General features: G+C 37.4%; 1 protein-coding gene across 3 annotated transcripts in view; it reads right to left on the bottom strand.

The window, feature by feature from the left end:
* The window catches only part of ARHGEF3 (Rho guanine nucleotide exchange factor (GEF) 3), a 123,302-nt gene that overhangs the window by 4,899 nt on the left and 104,835 nt on the right, over nt 1-13,568 (bottom strand). For all 3 annotated transcript variants that reach the window (XM_012720633.1, XM_004676046.2, XM_004676048.2), the window contains exons 5-8: nt 12,612-12,708; nt 12,373-12,449; nt 7,101-7,358; nt 1,480-1,650 (exon numbers count right to left, since the gene is read on the bottom strand). In XM_012720633.1, the coding sequence (XP_012576087.1) occupies nt 1,480-1,650; nt 7,101-7,358; nt 12,373-12,449; nt 12,612-12,708 (603 nt within the window). The remainder of the gene's footprint in view (nt 1-1,479; nt 1,651-7,100; nt 7,359-12,372; nt 12,450-12,611; nt 12,709-13,568) is intronic.

The following is a 13,568-nucleotide window of genomic DNA, read 5'->3' as shown; positions in this document are numbered from 1 at the left end:
TATTATCAGATAATTTTTGTTTGGAAAGAATCTTGTGGGTCCCCTATCCTTTACCTAATACACATATGTACAGATTCCTAGAAAAACTGAAGTTCAACCAAATATTGGCTGGTAGAAACAAATTATGATGATTCTACATGAGGGGGGTAGTTTGAGGAGATTTTGTTTATAAAGAGATTTAAAGTGCCTTTAAACAGATAAATAAATGGCTAAATAATCAGGGTAAAGGCATTTTTTTCAGGAGAGGGTCATCTTTTTGAAATCACCTTTTGAACTCTCCTATCCTGCTGGTAGGAATGCAAATTGGTCCAACCACTATGGAAAGATTTTGGTTCCTCAGATTACCAAAAATAGAGCTACCATATGACCCAGAAATTCTACTCTCAAAAGACACAAACTTATTAATTCAAAAAGATACCTGCATCCCTATGTTTATTGCAGCATTATTACCAATAGGTAAGATATAAAAACAACCCAAATGGCTAAAAATAGATGACTGAATCAAGAAGATATGGTATATATACACAATGTAATACTATTCAGCAATCAAAAATAAAACTCATGCTATTCACACCAATGTGGATGGAGCTGGAAGGGATTATGCTCAGTGAAATAAGCAAGAAGGAAAAAAGAATGCTGTCAAATGGTTTCACTTATAGGAGGAATATAGGGTGACCAAATAAATGAGGAACAACCACAAATTAAAAAAAAAAAAACCCACACAATTTAGCAGATAACCATAAATCAGAAACATTTTTCAAGGGAGGGAGAGAAAAAGGAATCAAAACAGGGGAGAGAAAAGCACAAGGGACTATGGTGATGGTTCACTTGTGAACTGGTAATGGGAATTTTAAGGAGAATACACTTAAAAGGAGAAAGCACAGAAACATACATTGTATAAAAATGAGCAATGATGTCAAATGACATAAAAAATGTATACATACAAACAAAAAAATTTTAATAAAATCATCTTTTGTTTTCTGATATCAGTGGTAGGAGACAGATGTTAATCTATATTTGCCTCTGAAAGTCATGAGCAAATGAAATAAAAAGTTAGTACCCTGTATTATTTTTCAAAATTATCTCTAAATATATATCTGAATTTATATGTCACATAGAAACTAAAATAGATGTTTATTTGCTTTTGATTCTTTTTCCTTTTCTGTTTTTTTATATTACCTTCTTTTATGTTCTTTATTTCTAAATTGTTTTATGCTTTTGTTTTTTCTCTTTTTAAATAATTTTATTTATTTTTATAAATGTTTATTATATATGCTTTAGAATTAGTATTGTATGTATATAATTGTGTATATCATTATGGATATAGTTGTATACATATGGGACACTGACACACAAGACACTGTAAATGGAATTTTCATCCTGGATAGGGAAGATATAGTTACAAGAGACACAGAATCAAATGGATTAAGTGTTAGGGGAGGCCCAGAATAAGACCCTTGAAGATAAGTAATCACTTACCACACCCCGGTTGTTCTTTAGTTCACCATGACAACACAGTACTCTCGAGTTGTCAATCAGGGAGTCTTTCTGGCCTTCTTCCAAGTAAAGAAGTCGCTCTTTATAATAGCGGCATTCAGATTCTCCTGTCTTGGTGTTGATTTCTGCCACAATTCCCTGAATGATGTTTATCTATGGAAACAAAGAAAAAGTATGGGGAAAGTAAGCAAAACACTCACCAAGTACCAGGGGCTCAACCTAGAAAGTCACCAAGATGCATTTGGATCTAATTCTAAGAGAGTGTTATTGAAGTTTCTGCTTTGGAAAAGGAAAAAACTGTTTTTACAATACTGCTTCTTTTTGTACACATATGCAAATATATGTAGTATGTATAAAAGTCATGTTGATACATAATTTTATATGCGAGGAAGAGACAATAACACAGCCTTTGATGTGTAGGGCTGAAAACTACTGAGCTCCATGCTGTACATTTTTTTTTAAACCATGTTTACAGTGTTGAAAACATAAGCGTATAAAAACTTTGGTAAGGAGGGAAAACAAAGCAGAATGTAGCCAAGAAAAGAGATTTTAAATGAAGTCTAAGGTGTCTATATATCCAATCTAATCTTTTGAATTGGGTGAGAATAAATGGTTTGGCTACTGCTTTAATGACAAAGCATAAATGGCTTATAAAGGACAGAGGATTAGGAATGGAAAGAAAAGACAGGAGTAATAATGGGAACAGTTTATCTACGTACACTCATGCCCTTGCCTATAGCACATATAAATAAATTAGGGGTAGAAAGGTTTCAAAGCAATGGTGGGTAGTGTTAATAGAAAATGAAGCAAAATAAAACAGCAGCAGAGATAGGATCAAGCGACATTTATTCTGATGGGTTGCTATCTTATCACATAATAGGGTCTAAAAACCAGAAAATGCTGGAAAACAAGGAAACTAGAAATTCATTGAGCAAAAGCACAAAGATCCCAATCAAAGTCAAAGTGATAACTTCCTCAGCAGAATAATCTGTCTCCTACTTGTGAAAAGACCAATGTGGCAATGTTAACTGAAAAGAACTCAACAGATGACAAATATTAATAAGGCCTCTTTTTGGTCACATTTGCTTAATAGAAAAACCAAATTCTGAGAAGCAAGAGGCCTTAACTCAGCAGGAAGCTACCAGATCATGTAATACGTTAAAGTGGTAGTAATTCTCTCTAAAATTGTGATTATTTTTCACATGCCAGTGAATAATACTTTCTGCCCAAAGCAGCTGACTAAAAACTTCTACCCAGTTATAGCTTTTACATTTCCACACAAATTTGACAGATCTTACAGGTTTGAATTGAAGTCTGGTGACTCTATTCTGTGGACAGATGCATAATCTGTACATTTTTGTAGATATTAAGAGTTTCAAATTTCGTTTACTAATTCTTTTACTACTTCCCAAACACTACTTTGATACTTAAAAAGCCCACATTATTTTTTTAAAAATACAGGCTTTTTGTGTTAGAAAAGGGCTATTTTGACCTTTGATGTCAATCTAATACTGAATATAAATCTTGTGAAATTAATTTAAATGTTATTGACACATATCAAGTGATAAATAGAACATTAGTATATTTGTTTTCCTCCCCTGTTGGTTTTTAAACATGACTGATTATTTACTGTCTAAAAACAAACAAACAAATATTTCATCAAAATATAATGATGGTTTCACTTATAAGAGGAATGTAGGGGAACCAAATAATGGGTGCAGAAAAACAATAACAACAATAAAAAGCTGTGGCTCATCCTCCAAATTAATTCAACTAACACATGCTGAGAATGTGTTCAGTGTCAGACTGGATGCTGGAATTCTTTTACAGCTCTGAAAAAGCTGAAAAGTATAGGAGAGGTATCTGAGTATCTGGGCAATTGTTTTATAGCTATCTGCCCTTTTAACTTACTACACTTCTAATAGTAGAATTCATACCTTTTTCTTGCTTATAAAAACTGTAGCATTGGATGTTGTGACTCAATTTATCAGTTAGTTATTACTAGGTGAATTTGGGTAGCTTGAATCAACTAGCACTGCAGCTATCCAGGAAACAGAAAGAAAGATGCATGATAGGCATAAAGATGTGTTTACTTCCTAATTTAATTCAGGACTTGGACAGCCGGTGTATCACATGAGATTAATAAACCTAAATGCCACCCTGATCCCCAGGGCAGTTTTCAAATGCTGTGGCTTTCTCTGGTATTTGGAAAAATATAGAGAGTGCCAAAACAATGTAAACAACCGTTGTTATTCCACAGCCTGCATGTACATTTCTACAGTAAGCCTTGGTCTGCTTTCATTTGTTAAAATATTTTTATTTATGGCTGTCTGTATGCCACTCTCTCTGCACTGGTTCTAAGAGTTTATTTTGTAGACTTTCAGGGAGAAAAAGTCACATGTAACAGGTTGCCAATAACAGTTACTGTAGTTGTACATTTGAATTTATTGTATTTCTCATCAGGGTTCAAACCTAAAGGAAACAACTGGTAAAAGGAGATGATGAGATACAGCTGGTAACAGGACAAGGCTTAAGCCCACACATGCTAGAATCGTCATCCTCAAAGTGGTCACTGAAAGCCCTGTCTGTCTCTTCCCTCATGTGGTAATATCATCTATTTGTTGGCTGCTAACATGAACCAAGCACAGCAGCTTTCCCTGTTGCATCAAAAGCATGCCTATTCTTCCCATTGATTGCAGAGGTTTTTCTGTTGTTGCTGCTATTTTTTTAAGGAGTTGGGGGAGGGTGGTAGGCAGAGAAAAGGGATGGTCTAAAAGATATTTTTCTGTCTGAAACAATTCTTGGAATTAAAAATACTCAACATTTTAATTCCAGATTCTATGGAATAACTAACTATCCGAAGTCCTATCTGAAAAAGTTTTCTTTTGGGGAAAACTGTAAATCCTCCAAGATACTATGGAGAAATTCCAATAAAGATGTGAACGCTTAGGTATTGCTTTAAAAGCAAGCCCTTTCTTTAGACTGAGTCCTAGAATTGAATGCTTGGTGGAGAGGTAATTTATTTAGAGTTCTCTGATTTTTTCCCCTCTCTTTTTATAACACATTTTTCAAGGAAGGTCAAAGTCAAACTAAATTTGTAGTATGGGTTTTATGTTTATGAAACATTTACAAAACACCCAACAGTCTAGAGATAAACATTTCTCCTCATCTAGGATAACACTAAAAAAATTTCGAAAAGAAGGAGAGAAATTGCTTTGCTGACATTGTGTAAATGAGTGTCTAGAATATTTCCTTTTGCAGACAATTTCAAATGCAGGTATAACATAATTCACACACAAAAATGTCTAAATACTAGGTGAAAATGGAACTTTGAAAATGGCATCATACCCTATGCACTTAGGGAAAATGGTACATTTTTAATGTTGTAGTTACTTTCTTATCTGTTTTTAAATTCAAGCTAGCTCTCTGAGCTATTTAAACAAAGCAGTATTTGTTCATGCTGCACTTTAAAAAGAAGAAATCTTTACTATAAAACCCAGAGCAGGCTCATGCGCTTCAAAAAAAGTGATTATTTAGACTAGCTGGAGCTCCCTGTTTTCATTCCTGCAGACCACACACTTGTTCAGATGAAATATGGAGAGGAGACAACCCTATTGCAGTCTTCCCAGTAATAAAAAACAGACTTGATGAAGTAAAATGGGCCTCTTCCCTGGTGCCTGCATCCTCCACCCGGTGCTGCATTGGGGGCCTGGTCTGTGTATGCCAGACACTTCCAACATCTCTTGAATCAGGAGTCAGCCCTCATTCCTTTGGATCCTTACCCATGGGCACCTGGCTCAGCTCTGCAACAGTGAGCCTCTCCACCAGCCCTGGAGGTCAGATTGCAACAGGGGCCCAAATAAATGGCCCACTTTTTAGCTTCATATTATCACATCTTAAAGAAGTAGCAAAGGCACAGCATTCACAATCCACACCGATACAATTCAGACATCAACTCCATCACTTGCTGGCTCTAGACATGGGCAAATTATTTGGCACTTCTTAGCTTAATTTGGAAAACAGTCCTAACAAGAAGAGCTATTACCTAGGCTATCGTGAGGATTAAATGAGATACATAACCTGTAAGGCAATCACATAAAGCTGATTCAGTAATAGACTATAAATCTCAGATATTAATGTATTTTGCTGCTTATTATTAAAAAGCAAAACACAACCTCTGGGAGGTGATAGGAAGCTTGCTCAGAAGTTCAAGCCTTCCAATTTTTAAATCATCTATGCACATGTTCCTTCTATTACCGTCCCAGTTCTAGCCAGGGAATGAGCCCTTTAACTGGCCTTTCAGCCTCCATGTGCGCTGTCACCTCCCTGGGCAGGTTTCCAAGGGCCACGCAGCACTCTCCCCAATTGCCTCCTGGCCTTAGTCTGTTTCTCCCCTGTCTCCTGTCCTTACAGACAAGGACAGTAACAGGCCCATGGTTACAAAGCTTGTCAGTGATGCAACTGGGATATGAATCTCAGCTCAGAAAACAGATAACAAAAGCACACAACAAAGAAAAAATGTCTCGAATGGATATTTAAAACCTTCCATAAGCAGATCTGAATTCCTATCCTCTGCCTTCTCTCCCGCTGCCTCTTTAGAGTATTCTCAGAACCAGTCAGACTAACCATGGCATTTCCAGGCATGACTGGTCCTGCATTTTTTCATCTTTTCATTTTTTCATTTGGATCAGTCTATTTATTCCTCCTGACCTGCCATCTTTTCTGTGTGTCGTGCTAAGCACCCCAATTGGAACTGAGTTCTCTGGGCAGAAGATTCATCACTTACAATATTTGTGATAAGGACCTATTTTCTCTGATCTTTTGCTGTCAGGGACGAATCAATACTTCTTCATACTCAATAAACAACTAGAGAAGATCAACTAGACCCACACTGCAATTGGGAGCTAGGGTAGATGATCCCTAAATGGGTTCCAACTTCACAAAAGGATTTTGCTTTTCTCAAAGGTAATTCCCACTTGGTACTAAACAAAGATATTCAATTTAAAATCTCCACGGGGGGGGGGGCCTCTCTTGTGGTGCAAGGGGTTAAAGCACAGCACTATGAAGTTATCTGCAGCCACTGCAGCACAAGTTCTATCCCTGGCCAAGGAGGTGATCCACACGGCACAGCAAACCCTCCTGTCTTGCCCAGTGCTCCCTCAGCAGTGTATTTCGTTCAGTCTGCCTGTTCTGTTTCCCACTCTATCTCTGGTGAATCCTCCCACCCCTCCCCACTCCATACCTCTGGCCTGTACCCCAGTTCTTGAATGCTTAAATAAACAAGCAAACCTTTAAAAAACAAAACAAAACTTCACAGAGATCTTAGCCCTCACAGCAACTGTAACTATCAGATTAGAGTGCCACCTATACAGAATCAAGACATTTTGGAATCAAATGGACCTTAGTGTACACCTCACGCAAATTATGTTCCATTGTTAAGAAACTGAGGCAGGGAGATAAGTGACTTGCAAAATCAAAATGTGGCAGAGTCTAACCTGGAACCCAGGATTCCTATGTCCCAGTAACATTTTCTCAATCATTTAGCCATTATGGGGGTAGGGGTGGGAGAGAATGAAATTTAAAGAGGAAAAGAAAAAACTTACAGCTTCTTCCAGGTGCTGCTGATCTGGATTATCATTTGGTGTGTGCCTCAAAATTTCTCGAAGCAACAGAGGGTATTTTACCAAACGGCTTCTTGGAATATCAAGGAAATTCCAGAGGTCTAGTTTGCGGCTAAAGGGGGATTCTAAACATCGCTGCAGGAAATCTTGGACTCGGTGATCTTGTTTTTTGTGGTCCAGCAGAGCTTTGGCGGCTACTTGATTGCTGCAGTAGCTATCGTAGGAGCTGAGACAAGGCAGCTATGAAAGAACATTGAAATAGAGTTGAAGTATTAACATGACTGAAATGACAAGCTAACATTACTCACTGGGACCAGACACTTAATGGCTGTCTCTGGGCCTGGCCAACATTCCTTTAACTGCATGGCTGGAAAAGACAGAACAGAATCTTCAAAATGGAAGGCAATTTACAGATTTTTAGGCTCTGGCTTGCTTGTTTGCACCAAGTACTTTACTTAGCTCACACCTACTTCTTTGATTGTTAATAGCCCTATTGTAACTTCAACTTGAAAAAAAATTGAAATCAATGCAAGTGCATAGAGTTCAGAATTTTCCTGAACTTTCATAAGTATTTGGTAAAAAGAAAGTCTCTTATTATTAAGGAAAAAGTGACCTTTTAAGATTATTCATTTAAAAGTCATCTAGAAGACTTGGTGGCACAAAAAGAATGTAAGGAGTAGAATTCACTGTCTTGCCCTCTGCACAGCTGATGCAAGCCCACCTATACTGTAGTTTAAGGTTACCTGATTCCAAGGAAGCCTAATGATAAAAAACCATAAGATGTTAAAGCAAAAGTTTAATCAGTAATAAGTTAGATGCAGAAAGCATTTAGAAAAATCTTTTAAATTCTTTTTTACAGGCCAGGAGTGATTCTTGGCAGAAGCTAACATCACAATGCTATATAAAGAACAACTGAAGTTAAAAACTTTGGAACACTTCAATTCTACTATCTTCCTTCTAGCAAAACACCAACTTCTCTCACATATACCATCAGTCACTTTGTGCAAACAAAGTCAGATATTCGGAAAAGGACAGCTAATTTTCCTTTCCCACTCTTCTCTAAGGTATCCCAGACTTGGCATTCTAGCTCATAAGCTTTCAGCTTCCAGAAAGTTACAAAGGCAACAGGAACAGCTAGTGCCTCACTATGTTTGCTTCTTCACAATGCCTGGTCTACAAGGGGAAACAGTACAAGACAGCAGCAGAAGGCTTTCATTTTTACATTCTCATATAGTCAATGTTTGTAGTCAAAAGGAGCAAACAAACAAATGTTTAATGGATTACCAGGTTAGGTGATATTTGATGGTTTGGGAACATGGCTTGAAAATAAATGTGGCAGCAGCATCTGAACAATAGGTTAAAGTATGAAAGTTCTGCTGCTTCTTTTACAACTCTAACTGAAATTATTTTCTCAGTGACTGAAACAAAAAAAGATGGTACAGAAATAAAATTTAAGAAGTTCACTGGTTAGTTTAATATTCCTTGGAAATGCTACCTTCCTTACATGTTATTAAAAAACAAACAAACCCCTATTTGTGTTAAAAGGAGTTGCAGAAGTTCTTGCCTCAATCTTATATTTTAAAATAATGATAACTGTTACCTCTACATAACACTCCCCCAGAAGTAAAACCACTGCTTGTAATTTAGAGTTTCAGAGTTAATTAAAAGGAGCCTCAGGCACTAGTAGTCTCATTTCCACTTCAACATCTTTTAAAAAGACCTGAAAATGCCTAGTGTTTTCATTGTGGAGAAACAAATCAGCAGTAACCATCGGATATAAATTATCAAGGGACCCTGACCACACTGTTGCTTGCTGTCCAATGGACCATTGCGCTCTCTGATCCTGCCACCTCCAATGCCATAGCAACCAAATCCGGTGGCCATCCTGTGTTCATACCTGATAGGATGCTCATTTCCTGAGCATGACCTGAAAGCTACCTGGCTTAGTTCACTGGCTAGAAAGAAGCTATCAGTTGTACAGACCTAGATGGGGTATGAAGACTCTACATATTTGGGTTCCCAAAACATACAAACTCCCTTATAAGATGTGAGAGGTGACAATGCATTGGTTAAGAGGACAAATTCTAGAAGGAGGGATGATTATATTCAAAGCCTAACTTGGACAGTTGCTCATGAGATGATCCTTCTAAGCCTGGTTTCCTCCACTTAGAAAATCGTATATAAACATCCCCTTATCTTAAGTAAAATCTGGTAGATGAAAAGTATAGCATAGAGCTTGGCACCTGGCTAACAATCAGTTAAGTACTGGCTATTATTGTTTATTTCTAGAATATATATTTTTTAAAGTTTTATTTATTTGTGCATACAGAACTGGGGTACAGGCCAGAGGCTCAGGGGCGGCAAGAGGCTTCACCAGAGACAAAGTGGGGAGTAGAACAGGCAGATCGATGAAGTACACTGCTGAGGGGAGCAGCAGGCGGGTCAGGAGAGGTCTGCCACGCCATGTGGTCACCTCTGGGGCAGGCGGGAATCGAACTCATACGGAAGTGGCTTTAGCTTCTTAGTGCTGTGCTTTAACGCGCTGTGCCACCAGGGAGGGCCACTCTAGGATATTTTATTGAGAAAAAACATGGAAGAAGTAAAAGTACTTGCTCAGCTGGAAACAAATACAGTCTGAAGCAAGTTTTCTCTCCATAATCCTGAACTGCCCAATATCTCCTTAAATAGACTATCAAGAATTCCTAAGGGAAAGGCCTTTACTTTTTAAAGAAATTCTTTTATCTTCCTGACATTGTGAAAAGCAATAGAATAAGTCTATTGTTTTTGTTGCTTTCATGTACCTGGAATTAAAATTTAATTAAAATCCAAATTAACATGAGAACTTGCTGCCTTGGAGGACTTGTATTTTTTTATGAAAAACATTTAGCCTAAAGAATTTACTAGGGAAATTTTGTTTCTTTATGACAAGGGTCCTTGAGCCATTGACAGGCTTATCCTCAGTGATCATGGTGGTTCCCTAAAAAACAAAAACAAAAAGCTTACCTCACTGTTTCAGGTCTTCAAAGTAAAAGTAATTGATTTTTTCTGAGGTTAAAAGAATCAGTTAGGGCTGTCCCATTTGGGAGACTCACTTGTTTAAGAGGGCTTTTATCCCCCTTTCTTCACTTTTTTTGGAGGGGAGGTGCAAATAAATCAATTTTTCATGGGTCAAATAGGCTTTAACTTTTCTCATTCAAAGCTCACTAAGATGTTTATTTTGTTCTGTTAAAAATACCAGAACTCAAACAGATGTACTCTTTGGTTTACAGTTCCCACTCGCAAGAACACATCTGCAGTTAAAAGAGGGAAAACATTTAACAGCTCATCAGCCCTGAGAAATAAAGGCCATTTCTCATGAGGTTTGCTAACAATGAACCAGTTGTTTAATTTGAGGCTGCTCTTCAGCTGCAGGTCCCTTAAGGATCCAGACAGCAATGGACCAGCACAGTCACACTTCACTTGGGTATGAGCAGAAAAGGACTGCAAAAGCCACCCTCAGATCAAATTAATTTCTAATAAAAGTGGCATTTATTTAAAAATAAAAAGAATAGCAAGGCAAATGCCTACATATTTGTTTCTGGAATGAACTGACAGTCTCTATGCAGTGTCTAAGGAAACCATGTAGTTCTTCGTTGCCATCTTGCTAAAAAGCAGAGCAGACAGCACACTAACTCTGGAGTGTGACCTCACTGGACCTTTTTCTCCCATCAAAGCAATAGGCTCAGGACATTTAAGAAATACCAAAACAGACCCTGTCTCTCACACATTCTCTGTCTCTAGCTGGTTGACTCACTGAGAAATTTCTTTTTTGGCTAAGAAGTTGAAACATCTAACGCCAGTTCATAATAAAATTAAAGTCCAAATTACAAGATGAGTGATCTCTCCTAAAATATTAAGGCTCACTTTCTAAATTATTTATCTTAGAACATTACTTGCCTTCTAATACCCCTGGGATATTTCAGTCTCAGTGCTAAAAATTGACCCTGAACTAAAGCTGTCTAAATCATGAAGTCTCTTGATGATCAAAGTAACTGAGAAGCACAAGTTAAGAGGCAAGAGTCAAAGCTTAGGTACTGGGAGGCTTCAGGACAGTTGAAATACAAATGCAACTGGATAAGGAGAACTCACAAGGGTTTTATTTATAACCTTCATTAACACCCTCCAGTGAGATGACTCTAGGACTTAACGTTGCCGCACTTGCCTTATTTTCTGGATCATTGCGTGGAAAGGAGGAAGGAGAGACCTAATTCTGCTTGGAAAAAATAATCAAAGTAGTCTGTATTAACTGCTTCATGACAAATGAAACACTTGATTCTGGGGTGGAACATTCAGCACTTATAGACAGAAACTGGGCAATAGGGAGTAGTGTAGACTAAGGCAAGCAAAGTACAAATCTTGTCTAAAGTACATTGACCAAATGAACAATGCCTTATGCAACCCACTAAGACACAAATTCAGTCCCAGGGTCATATATTTAGACATTCTGTGTTTAGTTAGGAAAGAGCATGAATAAGTCATATTGGAATAAAGCTTAGTATAATACCCAACTCTCCTAAAAAGTAATTTAGGATTAAATATTTGCTAAATGTAGTAATAGTTTCCATATGTACTTTTACTTATTTTATATAGCAAAAGGTCATGATATCTGTTTTTAAATAATGTTTATTTTTACATCATTTTGTGCCTTTTTCCATCTCAGTTGTTGATATGTTATCTTTAAATGTAGTAAATCTTTAATAAGAAAAAAGCTGTTTCGGCCCTCGCGGGTGGTGCAGAGGGTTAAAGCACATCAGTGAGAAGCTAAAGCCACTTCCGCATGAGTTCGATTCCCGCCTGCCCCGGAGGTGACCACATGGCGTGGCAGACCTCTCCTGGCCTGCCTACTGCTCCCCTCAGCAGTGTGCTTTGTCGATCTGCCTGTTCTGCTCCCCACTCTGTCTCTGGTGAAGCCTCTCGCCACCCCTGAGCCTCTGGCCTGTACCCCAGTCCTGTATGCACAAATAAATAAATCTTTAAAAAAAAAAAAAAGAATAAAGCTATTTCATGCTTTGAAGGGGTGAACTCTAAAAATAATGAAACATTTTACCAGGATTTGCTATTTAAACATTTTCTGGTGTGAAACCAATGCTTGTCATTTAAAGGAAAGTCTAGCTAAAATGAAACTAATTAATAATAAAAAGGAGTCTAGTTAAAATGAAACTCCACCTGAATTACTGAATTTTATCATCAATCAAAATCTGAGAACTTTTCTTACCCAGCCAACAAGGATGGGACCAACATATTCAGTTGAGCCATCAGGCTTCCGAACATCTCGAAGCTGACTAAGGAGTTCTGGAAACAAAAACAAAACCAAAAATGCTCATTCTGTTAGGCATTCAGATATGAACTAGAAGAAGTTCCTGGGTTACTCACATGATTACATAATCATGACTTGTTATAAGACAGCTCAAATTAAGGCTACAAGTCACGACTCATCTAGGAACAAAATTATACCTTCATGTAGAGGAATTAGAGAGTCCAGTGTTCCAAAAATTTGATTCAATTCTTGTTCTGTCATTATGGAGAGTTTCAGCATGGGGTCATGATAGGCCTGCAGAAGGGAAAGAGATGGGAAGCAAACATTTAAAATCATAGGAAGTAAATGTAATGGCTACCGAGAGGTCCTACACAATAACAAACTATTCAGTTCTCCCCAGCAACTGCCCTTGCGCTCTGCAGGAACAGCAGATGGGTGTGACTGGAGTAAATGAGAATCCAGCATTGACTTGCACTGTGATTGCTGATAAGTCAAAGCAGTTTTTTTTAAGACTTTTTTAATATTAGTATAGCATACACCTAGGAAAGGGCACAAATCCTATATTTAGATGAGATTTGATTTGTATATATTTTAAATTAACTTTATAGAAGATACTGCAGCTTTTTACAATTCCCACTTTATGCAAAATTAGTTACAGTTCTTTTTCACTTAGTCCATTTTTAAATTAAGAAAAGAAAAAGTGGCTGGCATCCTTTATAATTGATTTCAAGTAAAGAGAGGAAAATCTCTGCCAATCTTACCATTTTTTAATGAGAAACTTCTCAGGGCACTATAACAGAATACAGATTCAGTTGGTACAATCCTGCTCTCAAGGAGTTTTACAAAACTAACTGGGAAAATGAGAGAAACTCATGGAAATTTAAGTCAATGTTTAAAAAAAAATAGCTCAAGGAGACATCTCATATGACAGCCAAATTTATCAAATCATTACTTCTCTGGGGGTAAGAAAATTGAAGCTGCTGTGGTCAAGGGAGATTTTAGAGAAAAACTGCTGGGCAATAAATATCACTAAAGAATGAATTGAGATTTCAGTTTGCTCCTAAAGGATGGCTGGAAAAAAAAAGTTTCCAGGAAGCTAGGTCCACTAGAAGCAAAAGGATAGCAGTAAATCATCTTAGGTTTGGGAAATCTTG

This window comes from Condylura cristata, unplaced genomic scaffold (genome assembly GCF_000260355.1).
Source record: "Condylura cristata isolate star-nosed mole 26May11 unplaced genomic scaffold, ConCri1.0 scaffold00004, whole genome shotgun sequence".
Taxonomy (NCBI): domain Eukaryota; kingdom Metazoa; phylum Chordata; class Mammalia; order Eulipotyphla; family Talpidae; genus Condylura; species Condylura cristata.
This window is presented reverse-complemented; position numbering and strand designations above follow the sequence as displayed.